The sequence below is a fragment of the Bufo gargarizans genome, chromosome 2 (assembly GCF_014858855.1).
Source record: "Bufo gargarizans isolate SCDJY-AF-19 chromosome 2, ASM1485885v1, whole genome shotgun sequence".
NCBI classification, from domain to species: domain Eukaryota; kingdom Metazoa; phylum Chordata; class Amphibia; order Anura; family Bufonidae; genus Bufo; species Bufo gargarizans.
Window position 1 is genome coordinate 535,574,759 of NC_058081.1, and position 18,534 is coordinate 535,593,292.

At 43.0% G+C, this 18,534-nt stretch overlaps 1 protein-coding gene across 1 annotated transcript in view; it reads right to left on the bottom strand.

The window, feature by feature from the left end:
- Positions 1-342: 342 nt before the first annotated feature.
- Positions 343-18,534, bottom strand: part of LOC122928563 (branched-chain-amino-acid aminotransferase, cytosolic-like) — a 38,304-nt gene continuing 20,112 nt past the window's right edge. The window contains exons 2-11 of the mRNA XM_044281532.1: positions 15,223-15,300; positions 14,929-15,129; positions 11,031-11,141; positions 9,520-9,639; positions 7,451-7,614; positions 5,644-5,786; positions 2,441-2,526; positions 2,181-2,321; positions 1,413-1,487; positions 343-855 (exon numbers count right to left, since the gene is read on the bottom strand). Of these exons, the coding sequence (XP_044137467.1) occupies positions 817-855; positions 1,413-1,487; positions 2,181-2,321; positions 2,441-2,526; positions 5,644-5,786; positions 7,451-7,614; positions 9,520-9,639; positions 11,031-11,141; positions 14,929-15,129; positions 15,223-15,300 (1,158 nt within the window). The 3' untranslated portion in view covers positions 343-816. The remainder of the gene's footprint in view (positions 856-1,412; positions 1,488-2,180; positions 2,322-2,440; positions 2,527-5,643; positions 5,787-7,450; positions 7,615-9,519; positions 9,640-11,030; positions 11,142-14,928; positions 15,130-15,222; positions 15,301-18,534) is intronic.

Below are 18,534 nucleotides of genomic sequence, written 5' to 3' on the forward strand. Positions count from 1 at the left end.
GCCCATAGCGACCAATGACAGCACAGCTTTCAGTTCATATTACGCCCTTGAAAAATGAAAGCTGCGCTGTGATGGATTGCTCATGAGTAACTAAGATAGCTCCATGGTCTCCATATCTAATATATCACCACCAAATTACTCCAGGACTACACTTTTTCCTTGTTAAACTGGGTTTTTAAAGTTGTTAACTGAAATAAGCCATATGCATCTGCAAGACCATTCATAGTCCAGGTATTCTCACTTACTTACCAAGTGCTCCCTCTAGTGTTAGTTTGTGAGTTTGCGCACACAAAAAAAAGCGCAACATGGAAGAGCCAGGACATATTACAAACAGGATACCAGTGAAAGTGACTTGCGCAGTTTAATAGCGGAGTGTAAATAGGATTGAGAAAACCTCAGTTCTTTATCATATTGCTTGGAGAACAGAGCCTTGTGCGCAGAGGCAAGGAGGAAGATCTGTTGTTGAAGCTGTATTCCTGTAGCACCCTCCATGCGTGTAGACTACAGAGAATACAGCACACGTAAGAGAGCAAAGCCCGCACCACCATCATAGCCTCTACTAATCTACTGTCACACAGTATTCCTAGATCTAAAATAATAATTTCATAATACAATTGAATACGTTAAATTACAAGAGGCCATGTGTTTCGTCATATTGGGAGGACTAGAAAACGATGGCTGAAGAGACTTCGGAGGTAGACACTCTTGTTTTACCATTTCTTGATGAGCCCTAAGTAAAAACACATTAATAAAATCCAGGAGGTTGATAAATTTGATGCTTTGGAATGGACAAGTCTTAGTGAGGTCTCATCTGCATCACACAAGGTATACCCAGTCACTGGGAGTGCGGCCATACTGGAAAAAGACAGAGAGAAGACTGTGATTAATTTACACAAACATTATTCTCATCAACATTGTCAGTCTATGAAAGAAAATGACAGCTCATCTGTGTGGCAGCTCATAGTTGAATCCCTGCTTAAAGGAGGCCACCTTTAATACGTCAGCTCATTTGGTGGTAAAAGCAGAATTGCGTTATGGATTCCGTTACCACGGACCATAACGCAATTCTATGACGGAAGGCATAACGGAATGCCTTTAGAGGCATTACGTTATTCATTCCGTCATAATAGAAGTCTATGGGCTGTATAAGGAATTTGTCCCCTGCATAATGGAAACGGGCCGGATCCGTTTTGCAGCCCATAGACTTTTATGACAGAATGAATACCGGAGTGCCTCTAAAGGCATTCCGTTATACCTTCCGTCATAGAATTGCGTTATGGTCCGTGGTAACAGAATCCGTAACGCAATTCTGCTTTTACCACCAAACGAAGTGTGAACTGATTTCATAACATGAAATTCGCTCATCTCTAGCTGTCACGTTCTCTTTTGGGAGGGTTTATAAGGAAACATACCTGAATGTCTGTAAGCTCTTTTAAGAAGCGTTTTGCTATGTCAGGTCCATTTTCCATGGTGGGTATGAGGTAATTCTGAAAAAATTATATACCAGTCAGCCATCAGATCAGAGAAATACAGCCCTGCATAACATACAATGTGTGGTGAAGCATTCCATAGAACACACTCATCCATTTAAAGTCCAGATTTGGCCTTTAATTTCAAAGGTAAAATTACAATTTAAACAGCAGGCACCTGGGACTAATGTAGGCGATCGACGATAACGTAGATCACACACATTTAACCCCTCAGATGAAATGCTCAAATGTGACCATGGCGTCTGGGAGGTAAAGAACCGGCTCCCCTAGTCATGGGAGTCAGAATATGGGGATGCAAAGAAAATTTTTATTTCAGTATTAAAACGCAAGAAAAACTATACATATGTGGCATTGTTGTAAACGTACTGATCTGAAGAATGCAATGTAACAGGTCAGTTTTACCACACAGAAAACTGTGGCAGAACTGTGTTTGTTTGTTTTTTTTGTTTTTTTATAATTCCATCCAATTTGGAATTTTTTTTCCTGCTTCCCACTACACTGTATGCAATATTAAATGGTGCCATTAGAAAGTACAACCTCATATGGCTATATGTGAATGAAAAAAAAATTTAAGTTATGGTTTTGGAAAGGCTGGGAGTAAAAACACAAAAGCAGAAAAAACCAAAACAAAAAAACCCAACTGAAAATCACCCAGTTATAAACGGGTTAAAATAAGCATTTAGCACTCACTTCTCCATTATAAAGTATCCGGTTAACAGGACAAACCACACAGGCGGTTCCTGCGCCGAAGATCTCCTTTATTCTGTTCTCTTGCAGCCCTTTCACCACGTCGGCCATGGTAAACGAGCGTTCGGAAACCTTAAACTCACCCTGCAGGAGACAAGATTGACAAGAATAGTACAGCAATGTAACACTTTATTACTAGAGGGGGTTTCCCGCTATAGACATCTATGGCATATAGATATAAATCCTGTGCATTTGAAACTCACCCACTGCCGCGCCAGATCCAGCAGACTGTGTCTTGTCACTCCGGGGAGGATTAACCCGCTTAGTGGTGGCGTTACAAGTTCTTGTTCTACAACCAAAAGGAAAAACCATGACAAACTTGGCAAACAGCTATACTCTCATTCACACACACACACTTGTACCCTCTACCGCCTGGTAGTCACTTTCCATGTGCTATTTTATATCTTTTGCTATGTACTGTAATGGTCCTTTTAGATGGGACAATTGAGCAGGCGATTATCGGGAAAGAAGCGTTCCTTTCCAACAACCGCCTGCTCGTCCTTGGAGGAGACGCATTTACATGCAGCGATCTCATCCACAGTATGGGGGGAGCGATCATTATTGCCATCGCTTGTCCACCATATTGAATCATTATTTGCTGGCAGCCAGGCGTGTTTAGACAGCACGATCTGCTGCCGGCAAATGCCAATTTAAGTGCCTGCGATCCAATTACTTGTTCATCGTGTAATCTGCGGCACCTTTACACCGCCAGATAATTGCTAACGTGCGTTCCTATTAACACTCATTAGTGATTATCTGGTGCATTTACACTGCTCTGACTAGCAGACTATTGTTGGGAAGGAAGTGTTCCTTCACTACAACTGCGTACTCATCAGTGGAGGTGAAGAGCTGCATTTACATGTAGTGATTGTCTCCACAGCATGGGGCCATGTAAATCAGCCATTACATTTTGTAACCGTTTTCTGTTGTATGCCTTAAATATTTTTTGCGCACATCACAAATTGAGAAGTACAGAGTTACGTTTAACATCTTGCCATTTCTGGAAGAAAGTAGCCATCTTTTTCTACTCCTAGACAATTCCTTAACATACCTGCTGTTTTATTAGACTTTTCAGAATCAGTCATTACATGTGTGTAAGTAAGGGAGAACACCATTTCTGGTCATTTTATGTGTGCATCTTTTCCTATTAGGGGTGGAGACTAGCTGCTATAATGTCTCACATACACAGGACAGGTAGAGAAGAGGAGACCCTGCTCCCCTATCTCTCACATACACAGGGCCAGCAGCATGGGGAACATTATATTAAAGTACTGAGTAGGGTGGCAGCAAAATCAGCATCGGAATGAGACAGTAAAACACTCACTAGAACTTGCAGCAGTGTCTCCATCTCTGCAGCCTGCTCCTGCCCTCTCCATTCTAAGAGAACCAGCTATAACCTGATCCCTCAGTGAGAAAAATTCATCTTGTCTCTGTCTCTCCTGATAGTGAATGAGGAGTGCAGGAGATAGAGGAGAAGTAGCTTCTAAGGGGGAACACAGGCATTTTTCTCTAACAAGATATATGATAAAGTATCTTCACTTGTAACATCTGTTGAAACGACCGTGCTTATTCAAATATTTTTAGGAAACGAAAGGGTGTATTAAATGGGCAGATTTTCCACCCAATGATTGCTAACGAGCGTTCGTAAGAACGCTCATTAGCGATTATCTTGCAGTGTAATATTGCCGCCAATTGCCCGATCAGGATTTGCCTGCGGCAGACTGTGCTGCCTAATTACGATTTGCCGCCGGCAAACCACTGTACAACATGGGGACGAATGATGGCATAGTGATCGCTTCTCCCCATGCTGCAGAGATCACTGCATGTAATAGCAGCAGTCTTCTCTGCTAGTGAGCAGGCGATTGCCAGGAAGTAATGCTTCCCTCCCAACAATCGTCTTCCTGATCAGGGTGTCTAATACACCCTTAACAGACAAAACTAATCTCAGGAGGATAATATATAAAGCTGAGTGTATGTATGTATGTATGTATGTATGTCTGTCTGCTAAAGGAATCCGCACCATCGCATATACAATCACGAACTTTAGAACACAGGTACATCTGGTGTCCGGGAAGGTTTTAGACAGTGTCTCAGCTGTCTAGCACGTACCGTTCCTGAGATATTCCCCCCAAAAATGCAATAATGGCACATCACATGACCTACATTAGCCAATAGAAGCCTGCAGGTCTTTCTCTTCATATCCCAACTGCCATACACACGGTCACATGTCCTTTATCAGCCAACAAAAGCTCGCTGTGGATGACACTGTTAAGGGAGCGGGGTGCTGGGAGGTCACAGTTAAGGGGGCGGGTAGGGTGGCCATTCAAGCCACCCTCAAAAGATGGACTTAAAAAAACCACCCCCAGGTCCTGCAAAGCCACGCCCCCCTCTCACGCCGCAGCCGAAAGGGATTTAAAAAAATGAAGGTAAAAATTAACTTCTGTCAGCTGCAGGGGTGGGAGGGAGGGAGGGTTATTTTCTCCCCGCAGCTCACACTCAGACAGCAAAGTGCTGCTGTCTGAGAGTGAGCTGTTCGAAAGGACATCCCTGTGTCCGTCCAGGCCCTGCGCCGGATGGAGGACAGAGTAAAAGCCGGACTGTCCGGCCTAAAACCAGACCTCTGGCCACCCTAGGCGCAAGGCTGCTGTGGGGGTCACAGTTAAGGGGAAGGTCCGCTATGGAGGTCAGTGTTAAGGGGCAGATTGCTGTAGAGGCCACTGTTAAGGGGGCGAGGTGTTGTAGAAATCAATGTTAAGTAGACGGCGTACTGTGGAGGTCACTAATAGAGGCGGCTTCTGTGGAGCTCACTGTTAAAGGGGAAAGCACTGTGGATGTTACTGTTAAGGGGGCAGGCCGCTGTGGAGGTCATGCTTAAGGGAGGAAGGGACTCTGGAGGCCACTATTAAAGGGGCAGCGGGGTACTGTGAGGTCACTGTTAAGGGAAAGGGGTACAGTGGAGGTCACTGTTAAAGGGGCAGTCGCTGTGGAGGTCAGCTAAGTGGACTGTAACCTATGGTCAGAGTTAAGGGGCGGGCCCCTGTGGAGGTCACTGTCAAGGGGTGGGGTGGGGTGCTGTGGAACTCACTGTTAAAGGGGCAGGCTGCTGTAAAGGTCAAAGTTAAGGGGGTGGGCTGCTGTGGAGGTCCCATTTTAAGGAGAAGGGGCAATGCGGGGGGGGGGGGGTCAGTTTTAAGGGGTGGGGGGCTGTGGAGGTCACTGTTAAGGGGGCGGCGTGCTGTAGATATCTTCTAACGACACACACAAACATTAAATGGAATAGATTAAATATACCCGTGTGAAGCCGGGTCCTTCAGCTAGTACTATTAATATTAATAACTGTAGAGGTAAAACAGTTGTTCAAACTGGCCCATCCCTTGACAGAATAAATACAAAAAACAGGACTTGCCTCCTTGCTCATTGATCCAGTACATGAAGAAGTTCATAGTACCAGCTTCAGTCACTTGGTGGTCATCACCGTATAGCCATAGTACTTGCTGACATCCTTCCTTTGTTGCTTCATGTTGCACATAAATTGTGGGTCCATAGTTTCTGTGTGGAAGTAAATATTCAGGTGCCAAGAATAAAATAAAAAATGTTCACTGGATGCAAAACCAATTATTAATCTTTTTTTAGTGCAGAGTCTCCTACCGACTTATGTGTTTCACGGTCATCATTTTGGGATATATATGATTGTTCTTTACTGTATTTTTTGGAAAGCAATATGTACAAAAAACAGCAATTCTAGCAGCTTTCTTTTTTTTTTATTTACGGCATTTTCCATGCAGGGCAAATAACGTGGTGGTTACACATGCGGCTGTACCTATTAATGTATGTGTAGTTTTTCTTTTACTTGGGATCTTTGAACATGACAACCAAAAAGCAATAAAGGGTTGTCTCACCTCAGGCAAGATATGTCACCAAAGTCAGATAGGTGCAGGTGCGGCCCCGATCTCCAGAATGAGCCTCCCGAAGTGTATGGAGAACAGCGTTGCATGCGCGGTCACCCCTCAATTTATTTCTATGGGAGTCCTGAAAATAGCCAAGCTGACCCGCTACTTCTAGCAGTCCCCTAGAGGTGAACAAAGTGGTGGCTGCACTTGCGTTGAGTACTCTCCACTCATTCCTATGGGACTTGTAAAAATAGCCGGGCATGGTGGGCGAGGTGACACAACCCCTTTAAGGACAGGGATCAAACACTTGCTCCACCCAGCGCAGGACACCAGGGATCATACCAGAGCACTGTAAAAAGGTGGTTGCAACAGAATAAAGTCCTTTAGTGATTACAAAAAAAAAAAAAAAAAAAAAGTGGTGTGTTGGAGAGCACTAAAGAGTTAAAGAGGTTTTTCCAGAGTAGAATATCGATGAAATATCAATATCTAATCAGTGGGGTTCTGACACCCAGCACTGCCGGGTATCAGACACCCAATGATCTGATATTTACGACCTTCCCCGAGGATAGGTCATTAATATACTACCCCCGAAAACCCCCTTTAAACCTTTCCTAAACGCCCAAGAGAAATTTACGTCGGTGGCCGGGCATTTAAAAATGGAAGCCACTTGCATGTGTATTCACACAGCAGACACCCAAGACCAGCGGTAATTCCGGTCGCAGGCTTTTAACCCTTCAGATGCCCTATAACCCAGAAGCATTCTTCGGGGTGTGCTCCGTTTCTCCCATCGGGGATCAGGGCAGCCGGAGCGTATATGTGGCAGCCACTGTCCTCCTGTGTGACAGGAGGCTGCTGAATATTAGTTTCTATGGGGCTCCTGGCTGTGGCAGGACTCCATAGGAACATTGTAAAATTCTCATTGACAACCATATGTGGTGCCATTAGAAAGTGCATCTTGTCCCGCAAAAAAAACAAGCCTTCATGTGAATGAAAAAAAAAAAAAAAAGTTATGGCTTTGAGAAGGCTGGAAGTAAAAAAAAAAAAAAAACGTTAACGGGTTAATAACAACAAATACTGCCTATATATCCAGTTGTCTGGGGTTCTCATGAGAAAAAGGCAAGCTTATAAAAAAAAAAAAAAAAAAAATAAAATGATATGCCATAATGGACAGTGGGCGGACAGTAATAACTGCGGTGTTAAATAAGGGTTTCTGCAGTTTTGAAATACAGTGCAACTTTTTTGTTTCCCACAAACTATCGGGAAAATGTCATGTAGCATATTCATATTAAACAGCAAAAAAGTAGAGCAAAAAGTGTTACTTACCCACCCAGTTTATAGTTCCCTACTCCACCCATCCAGGCACGCACATATTTTGGATCTGCCAAAAGTGAAATTGGACTAAATCCTCCGGATGGAAAGTATGGTCCTACAGGTCCAACGATGATATACAGTAATGCATGGTTGGACTTTGTGACACCTAGAGATGGCTGTAGGAAGACAGCAGATTCATTTAAGGAGGCAAATTCTGTTTTTCCTGTGAATCCTATATCCTATATTATACTTGGATAAGAGAGAAGGGGGGGGGGGGGGATAGTCTCATTGAAGAGACCTAGCAGGCGTATGGAGACTTAGAGGACCTTTCACTAGAATAACACATCTAAACTAACTATACAGACATGGAGAGCGGTGCCCAGGGATCTCCCTGCACTTACTGTTATACCTGGGCACTGCTCCGTTCTCCCGTAATTGCCTCCGGTATCTTCATATGTTAGGCTCCACCCAGTTGAACCTGCCGGCGTCTCCTTCTCCCATGCTGTAGCGCTGGCCAATCGCAGCCTGAGAGAAAAAAAAGCCCCTCAGGCTATGAGATGAGCGCTGCGATTGGCCAGCGCTACAGCATGGGAGAAGGAGACGCCGGCAGGTTCAACTGGGTGGAGCCTAACATATGAAGTGCAGGGGGATCCCTGGGCGCCGCTCTCCATGTCTGTATAGTTAGTTTAGATTTTTTATTCTAGTGAAAGGTCCTCTTTAAGGTGCCCATACACCTTCAACAGCTGTCCCCTGAATGCTGCCAACTGCTCCATACACTTACACACCTGGCCGAACATGTATGTGTTTTCATTGAGGAGAGAGCCAAAAGAACACTGATTCTTCTCTACCCTGATAGATGGTTGGGAAGAGTCAGGAGCTCCACGTATGCGTGTTTAGGCTGGTCCCACCACAAACATCAAGTTCAGATGACAAAAGTCTTATGTATATGAATTTTTTTTTTTTTTTTTTTTTTAGCAGACAATGGTTCATGAGAAAATACAGGAAAATTAGTTCACGTCAAACCAAACCAGAGATTTCCACCTGTAGACAGATGTTTTGAAGTTCTTGCCCTCTGTCAGTACAGGACAGGGTACCCGTTAAAAATAAGTCTTTATACATCTGCTGGGTCTCTTCAAAGAGTCATCTCCAGCCAACGACTAACCTGCTCTGTACTGACGAAGACCAAGAAAACCCGAAACAGCTTTCATAAACAGGTCACTCTTACATTTAGATGAGTCTCTGGTTTGGCTGACATGAGCTAATATGCATATTTCTAAGGACTTGACAGACAAACGTGAATGGAGCGAGTACTTGTAATTACACTGCACCACCGCTACAAGGGGAGACTATGCGCAGGAAGGGTCCATTCACACGTCCGCAATTCCGTTACGCATTTTGCGGGAACCAAATTTCGGACCCATTAATTTCTATGGGGCCCCACGATGTGCTGCCTGGATCCAGAAATGCGTACCCGCACTTTAGGGTCCGGAATTCCAATCCCGAAAAAATAGAACATGTCCCTATTCATGTCCACAATTGCGGACAAGAATAGGCATTTTCTATTAAGTGCCAGCGATGTCCGGTCCGCAAAATGCAAAACGCACATTGCCAGTGTCCGCGGATCCGCAAAACACACACGGACGTGTGAATGGACCCTAATGACCAGAAACTGTCCCGAAGATAGGTCACCAATATAAAACCCCTGCACAAATGCTTTAATAAAAATTAAAGGGAAATTGAGCACAAGGAGATGTATTTGATCAGGTCCTAACTGTTCTAAAAATAAAATAAAATAAAAAATTGTGGGTGTGCTTACAATACAAACACATACAACATCCAAAATGTCATAGAATGACCATGAAAGCTATAATAAAGTCTAAAACAGGAAAAAAATAAAACACAAACCAATATCATATAAGTCGGTTATATTCATACACTTCACTTTGTAGTAAAACAAAGTGGAACAAAAACCGTGACCTTCCAAAGGGACATCAACCTTCACAAAATGCTGAACACTGTGCCACCAAGGGAGGTTATCAAAAGCAATACATAAATAGCATAACAGTAAAAGCAAAATCTACCTCTGTGCCAATAAAGGTGGGTCGAATGTAGAGACTAGCGGTAGTAGATTTAGGAGCCCAGTCTCTGTCGAGGTCAATAAGTCTTCTTAGGCATTCTAGAAGTTCTGCATTGTCAAAGGACTGAGAAAAGATACAGGAGACTGAATATCATTGATGGAACACCATTCTTTTCCAGCATATTTTACAAGAAAACAAAAAATGGACAAAACGGCTTCCAATGGGGCAAGAGTAAGGCTAGGTCTACACGACGACATTTGTCGCGCGACAGATAGGGCGCAACAGTTGTCGCGCGACATTTTGTTGCACTAACGTCGCGCAACAATTTTTATAATGACAGTCTATGGTGTCGCACTGCAACATGCGACAGTCGCAGAAAAATCCATCTTGAATGGATTTTCTGCGACTGTTGCGTCGCAGTCGCAGCATGTCGCATGTTGCAGTGCGACACCATAGACTGCCATTATAAAAATTGTCGCGCGACATTGGTTCAACAAAATGTTGCGCGACAAATGTCGTCGTGTAGACCTAGCCTAAGTCAACTGGAAGGACATAGCCTTTACTGATCACCTGATTATATTTGGTTTTTAGGCCTTATCTTTAGGTTATATATTATATGCTGTATATTACATATAGATGGAAGAGGAAGCCATTATTTAAAACTCATTCTATCCCCGTTTGGTCTGCTACAAATGTATAGTAATATAAAGTAGACTCGGGCTCTGTTCACATCACCTTCAGAGCCTATACTGGAAGTCCAGGTAGATCTCCTGACGTACTCTATACTTCTAATAGAAAGGTCCGGTATTCTAAATGGCTTTGAGGACATTAACTTTTATTTCTTTACATTCCATAGCAACCAATCAGATTCCACCTTTTCATTTTCCAAAGGAGCTCAGGAAAATTAAAGTTTTAGGGCTAATTCAGACGACCATATGCTGTCCGCAAAAATGCAGATCTTTTTTTGGCTGACAGTTCAGCATGTCTGCAAAAAAAAATCTGATTGTTTTTTTTTTTTCAGGATGAGCGGTACTTTATGTAGGTGCCATGTTACAGTATTGCATTACCATTGAATCTATATTAATATTCATTCTGGCAAAAATGCTGAAAAAAATAAAACTATTACAGCATGCACTGATCATAAGCATTTATTGCACAGGCTAAGTGTATACTATGTTATGTCTTTGGACATTGATTTTAAAGCTAAAAAAAAAAAAAAAAAAAAACGGAACATGACCTTTTAATTCATTGAATTTTTTTTTTTTTTACATACTGACATATAGCTATATACCAATACATTAGTCTATCAACACAAAGGCAGTAATTGTGGTATAGCTAACCATACCCTAACAACTGGTAATATGGTCAAACTGTTGAGGCCCTTCAGTGGACCCAGTGCTTTGTGTCCATAAGCCCCGATTGTATCCCCTTAAACTCTCTTTATATGCCATGAAGGGGTTAAACAACACAGATCAGTGATTCTTCTATCTGAGAACATACAGTCAAAGACTTACAGGTAGACAAGCTCGTAGTGCTGTCCGATGCATCCTTTCCATGTTCAACATAGGTCGGAAAAGACGAACCTGATTGTCCTCTCCTCTATAAGCTTTCATACCCTCAAAGAGCTACAAAAGACACAAAGAAACTTTGCAGTACAAAACAAAAATGCAGGCTACAATCCTACGTACACTGGATCTCCATGATGTGAAGAGCACCCAGATATGGCACCCTCAGTGCCAGCCATGGTTCACCCACACATCTGTAAAAAGAAATCTGCCCCTCTATGAAAGGCTATTCCTCAGCAGATGAAGGGGCATATGATGACACCTCTGAGGAGGTGCCGGAAACAGGGAGGGTACCCGCACACGTTGTGGGTCATGTGCAGATTTTAGAAGTAATACAGCGCCAGCAAAGTGAATGAGATCTGACAAATCTCATTTACACTTTGCACATATTTTCCGCGTGGAAAGTGACCTGCCGTGCGGATTTTTAAATCTTAAAAAGATGCAAATGGGCAGGCACGCCACCTTTTGTTGCTTCTGTTAGATAAAAGATTATTTATTGGTAAACAATCAATCAACATATACATGATTGTAAAAGACCTATATATATATATATATATATTATATATATATATATATATATATATATATTTTTTTTTTTTTTAAATAAAAAGTAAAAATACTATACTGAACACCTTAAAAGAAAAGAAAGAAAAGAAAATACACACCCTACAATGTAACAGTATAGTGCACTATACATTCACTGGTGAGGTAAGTATATAGGTAGCTCATGCAGATATATTATTAAAACATACTGCTATGTATATAAAAATCACACCATGTTCGGCAATATATCACAAGCCGTAATCCACATCTATATAGTCACTTGACTGTCACTTCCTGAAGGAAGATGGTATATCAAATATATATCAGGTAATTGCGCCAAAAGTTTCCAGTAATCTAGATAAATGCAGATCAAAAGGGTTTGTTAATGGTTCAATGTATAAGACTTGCTGTTCCATTCACAGTTTGTTGGGGTCAGTTCACCATCTCTTTCAATAGATGGACACTGAATTATTTAATAAATTGTTGCCTCTTTGAGGGTCTTGCCACTATGGTTGTTCCGTGGTATATCAGGTCTTTAATAGGGCATCACACTCGTGTAGCTTTTCAGGATACTAATTCCATGTGGCGAGGATGCTGTGCTACGATCTCACGCTATTTCCGCGATGTCTCGTTCTCACACAGCAGTCACATAGTTTGGCCAGCTGACCCGGTCATGTGATGAATTCTTGGTCAGGTGATCTTTTCTGAAGGTCCTGCTCACAGGTCCTTGTAGATTGGTCCCGCCCTTATTGAAAAGTAAGGATAAATCTTTACTGGCAAAAATGTGAAACAAAGAACAGCTGTATGTATTCTTATTCCTTTTGGTCTGGACCAGTAGAAGAAATATGGCGATGCGCACAAACTGCCAGACGCGTTTTGAGGCTACTTGCCTGTTCCTCGGTGGCTACAGAACTGTGCTCCTCTTTGTATTCTTTTATAGGCCTCCTAATTAAGACACCCATAAGATCTGGGATGGATCCATACAAAATTCATGAAAAATGTGGTTTGGAGTTTCATTCTTCTATTTTCACTTGTAATCTGCATCTTTTGTATACTTATCTCAGCTTCGTATACATTAGTAGTCCTATAGTCAAAACAGCCTTGTATTCTAAATATATTTATTTGACTGGTGAATACCAGGCTGTTTTGACCATAGGACTACTAATGTATACGAAGCTGAGATATGTATACAAAAGATGCAGATTACAAGTGAAAAATAGAATTAATGAAACTCCAAACCACATTTTCCATGAATTTTGTATGGATCAGTCCCAGATCTTATGGGTGTCTTAATTAGGAGGCCTATAAAAGAATACAAAGAGGAGCACAGTTCTGTAGCCACTGAGGAACAGGCAAGTAGCCTCAAAACGCGTCTGGCAGTTTGTGCGCCATCGCCATATTTCTTCTACTGGTCCGGACTAAAAGGAATAAGAATACATACAGCTGTTCTTTATGTTTCACATTTTTGCCGGTAAAGATTTATCCTTACGCTTCAATAAGGGCGAGACCAACCTACAAGGACCTGTGAGCAGGACCTTCAGAAAAGATCACCTGACCAAGAATTCATCACATGACCGGGTCAGCTGGCCAAACTATGTGACTGCTGTGTGAGAACGAGACATCACGGAAATAGCGCGAGATCGTAGCACAGCGTCCTCGCCACATGGAATTAGTATCCTGAAAAACGACACAAGTGTGATGCCCTATTAAAGACCTGATATACCACGGAACAACCATAGTGGCAAGAGCCTCAAAGAGGCAACAATTTATTAAATAATTCAGTGAACATCTATTGAAAGAGATGGTGAACTGACCCCAACAAACTGTGAATGGAACAGCAAGCCTTATACATTGAACCATTAACAAACCCTTTTGATCTGCATTTATCTAGATTACTGGAAACTTTTGGCGCAATTACCTGATATATATTTGATATACCATCTTCCTTCAGGAAGTGACAGTGACTATATAGATATGGATTACGGCTTGTAATATATTGCCGAACATGGTGTGATTTTTATATACCTAGCAATATGTTTACATGATATATGTGCATGAGCTACCTATATACTTACCTCACCAGCGAATGTATAGTGCACTATACTGTTACATTGTAGGGTGTGTATTTTCTTTTATTTTAAGGTGTTCAGTATAGTATTTTAATTTTTTTTTTTGTCTTTTACAATCATGTAAATGTTGATCCAATTTTATTATCGATTGTCTTTTATCTAACACAAGCGACAAAAAGGTGGTGTGCCTGCCTGTTTGCATCTTTTGAATTTCTCTTTATCACTGGGTAGGTGACCCAGTTGGCAGTGAACCTACCGCTATCCATTCCTCAGGGTGTTTGAGCCCTCCATTCTTGTTGTGTTATAGGATTTTGAAATCTGCAGCATATCTATTGTTTCCGTGGATTTAACAGTTTTTTAAATGCCCACTTTTTGTAAAGTGATAAGGGTGGCAGAGAAGGAGAAAAAGTTGCAAGTTTTGCAGCAAAATGGCACTTGCAACAACATATGTAACTTTTGTACACCACAAAAATGGCGAACACTAATCATACTTTTCCCCAAATGCCACCAGAAATGCCCAGATTTACTAATCCTATAGACGGTGTAACCTTAGACCGGCTGTCTAGACTGCACCAGATTTATCACAGGGGTTAAGGCTGGATGATAAATATGGTGCAGGATTAGACACATTTCACAGACTCTATACCAGCTACTGGTTGGCTTAATTTGAGACAGATTTTTATGCCAGAAATGCACCAAAATTCTGGTGCAAAATGGTCCATCTTACACCAAGCCTCCTTTCCAGTGAAGCCCACTTGCCTATGGAGAAAGATCAGCTGGAAGGTAGGGGAAGCTGCTTGCTGTAGAGCAACCCGTGCGCTCCACAGTTTAACTTGTGAGTTCTCAGAAACTCCTTCAGGTTAAAGACAACCTGTAACCTCTCCCGACATGTCTGTCTTAGCTACTACTTGTATTCCCCTTGTCCCTGCACTGTCTGTGCTGCCAGTGTCAGACTGTGCAGGGACACATCCCCATTTGGTAACATCCATCTAGACCTTCACTGCAACCCGCTAGAAATTCATTCATAACGTCTAGCATAAAGGAATGTCACATCACAGAGACATAGATGCTCCAGAACTGTTATTATATGGGGGATGCTACTAAAACAGACATGTCTGGAGAGGTGACAGGTCCTCTTTAACTCTTCAGTGACCGACCACTGAAATCAGATTCTGCCACTACACCGGAGAAGGCTCCATTTCCATGCCATTACGTCCTGGATCCTGACATCTTACCTCCACTGAGTAGTGCAGTGCAGAAGTAGCGGGGTGAAGGGAAAGGTTTTGGAAGGGCTTAATGAGAGGCTTTCCCCAGCCTCTCTCGTTGGTCCATTCTATGGTCAGCATATGGTCAGTAAATGTTTTTCCAAACACCAAGTCTGACACCGCCGGCTTCTTCTTAGGATGTTTGTTCAGTTCCACTTTCAGGTCTGCCGACTAAATTGAAGAAGGGACAAGGAGACATTCTTGTGAACATGACTCCACACACACTTCCATTATCTCCATCTATGTCCACATTGCACTGCTCACCTTAAATGTTGTGCTTGCCGCTCTCCATGAGGTAATAGGCCAACTGCGCTGAACAGATATTAGTTGTCTACCCAAAACCTAAGGAATGAAAGCAAAATTGAGGTATAAGTAAATAATATACAGATATTGCACAAGACCGTATGTGTTTTGCGATCCACAAATTGCGAATCCGTAAAAACACGGGCGACATCCGTATGCTATCCGTTTGTTTTTTTTGCAGATCCATTGTAACAATGTCTAAAACGGACAAGAATAGGACATTTTCTATTTTTTTTTGAGAGGCTACAGAACGGACATACTGATGCGCATAGCACAGCATTTTTTGCGGACCCATTGAAATGAATGGGTCCACATCCTATCTACAAAAAAAAAAAACGGAACGGACACAGAAACAAAATACGTTCGTGTTCAAGTAGCCTAAAGTTGTAAAGCCGGCTATACACATTAGACAACTGTTGGAGGACACATGTATGCCTAGCCTTCACTGCCAGAAACCTCTGCTGGCAGATTAGCTCCCATTTTTAAAGTCAACCCTTCTTTCTCCTGACATCCGCTGCTTGGATGGGGGGGGGGGGTCCGGTGACCCCCCCCCCACACACACACACACACACACATAAATTTACATGTATAGATTGTGTATAGACACTTTACACAGTAAATGTAAATTTACTGAAAAAAAATCTGCAATCCCATTAAAATATGGCCTAGCTGTCGCTAGCATTTGTAAGGACTATGATGGGAAGAAAAAACTCCAGAGGGGTGTTTTTACACAGTTTGTTCTGGCATTTTTGTGTTTAGTGGCGTCTATGCAGCAGCGGTTTTGCAGGGTTTTTTGCTGTAAAAACCTCAGCTCCAGATGTTAGCTGACGATTTATGGGAAATATGAAACACAGGACACACAAGTGTTTTTTTGCTACTCACATTTTCGTTAATTAGGTAACCTTTTTTGTCTTTCTGTTTTTTGGGTTTTTTTTTCACAGCAGGCTGTAGCGTTTGGCGTTTTTCAGGCATATTGACAATACCATGAAGACACACTGAGGTAGATTTAATCAAAACTGGTATTGCAAAAACTGGCTTAGTTGCCCAAAGCAATCAGTCAGATTCCAACTTTCATTTTTCAGAGTTCCATTGTAAAATGAAAGGTGAAATCTGATTGGTTGCTATGGGTAACTAAGTCAGTTTTCCCTTACACCGATTTGATAAATCTCTCAAACTGTGTGCAAAAAAAGGCCACACAAAAAAGAAAAAAAAAAAAAAAAGGCAGGTTGTTGGCGGGTCAGCAATATGGGGGCACCAGCCGTTTGTGCACCGCATCACAGATCCGGAAGGTACCGTGTGGTACGGAGGCAAGGAACCCCAAGGAACACCATGGATTGCGTCCGTGAGTCTTCTGTCCGTGCTTCCGCACCGTATAAAAGTAGTGCATGCACTACTTTTCTGCAGTGCAGACCGTTGGATGCGGACACTATTCAAGTGAATAGACCCTGCACCCACATACGACGGACCTACGGTCGGTGCCCGTACACTGCGGACCCCAATTTGGGGTCCGCAGAACAGTCACTGGCCAGTGACGGCAGCGTGCATGAGACCTTATTCTGACATTTTAAAAATTTTCATATGTGTGAGGACCCTCAAACTCACTTTCTTCATTGTAAACATTACGCAATAGGGGTCATTTATCAAGACCGACATTTGTATGATGATATTCCCTGCTGCGCTGAAGGAAGCATTTCATTTATGATGAGATGCACGTCTCCTCTTAGGCTAAGGCTACACGGCGACACTGGTCGCGCAACCGCTGTCGTGGCCAGGATTGCCGAGTAGCGGTGATCGCATACAAATAAATGGGATTGCTGCAACAGTCGCAAAAAAAAATCCAACCTGGCGATCCCATTCATTTCTATGGGATCACTGCTACTCATGATCCTGTTGGCGACTAGTGTCGCCGTGTAGCCCTAGCCTTAAATTAAGCATATCCTCCAGCAGTCCGAGCGTATAGATTTGAGTCATCATGGCCCCATCCACACCGCTCCTTTTCAGAAAGTGGCAAAGGCGGCGTAGAAATGGCGTGATGTCATTAAAAGAGTCGCCAACCCACGGTTTGCCATCTTTTTACTGGAGTGGAGTAGAGGGATAAAAAATCTCCTCCATTATTCGCTCTTTCCTATGTTCCATCAGTCGGCTCAGGGTATCGGGAACCTGAGTCCACCATGTGATGTTAGAGTTGATGGTATCTTGGTAATCACAAGGTTTGTATTATACGTATGGAGGCTGAAGGAAGGCACTCAGATCAAGGTACTCGGTTAGGCTTTGTTCACATCTGTAGAGCCTCGTTACCAGATTCCCTCAAAAAATGGTGGCAACCTGACAGGCCCTACGGCTTCATCTGGCGCATGTGCAGTGTGCATATGAAGCAGAGGGCCGTACACCTGACTTTACTGTGCACGTGTCGGATGCCACAGGAGGTGGCTCAAGATGACACACTTGGCCTGTGGGACATCAATTAGACCAAAATAAGGACCAGCAAGTGTGACTTGTGGCTCTACCCATGCGACTCCTTTTCCTGCGGTACGCCAAATCTCTCTGATCATCTTTGTGAAGCTGTCACCGTTCTGGATAACAGGTTATTGGTGATTTGGGTCCTAACTCTTCATGACCGGGTCCCTTTAAAGAGGAAAAACACCTACAGGACGCATCACCACCACAGGGGAAAAGAGTGAAAAAACTATACAGAACCGGCTATAACAGGGGTCAGCAACCTTCGGCACTCCAGATGCTGTGAAACTACAACTCCCGGCATGCACACGTACTATGCTGTACTTGTAGTGAATGGAGCATGCTGGGAGTTGTAGTTTCAGAACAGCTGGAGTGCCGGATGCTATAAAATACTCCCACAATGTGACCGGGGCCCAACACTTTTCTGAGACCGATTAGCTGAAATGTCGACGTCTCTCACTCTGTGGGCGCTTCAACTATGGCTGGAGGAATTTGGCCTAATTTTCCACAGAGGGATTAACAGCGACGCATTAATTATAGTTCTGGCAGCAGACTGAGGTAATGTCCCACTGGCAGACAGGGTACAAAAGGCAAATGGCTGATTTGCATTCTGTACAGCTCAGCAAGTTTAGTGGCGTGAGAAGCAGCCCCTTGACAGGCAGACTCCTCCTTTAAGGTGGGCTGTGGTAGGGCTCTCCTCCACCCAAGCCAATCAACCAGAGGACGGTGTTCATAGCTTACTCAGTATCCTGGACTCTGGACCCTATGAGCTGACAGATGCGCACTTCCCTGGAGTCTGGTCACCTGGCAGTGATG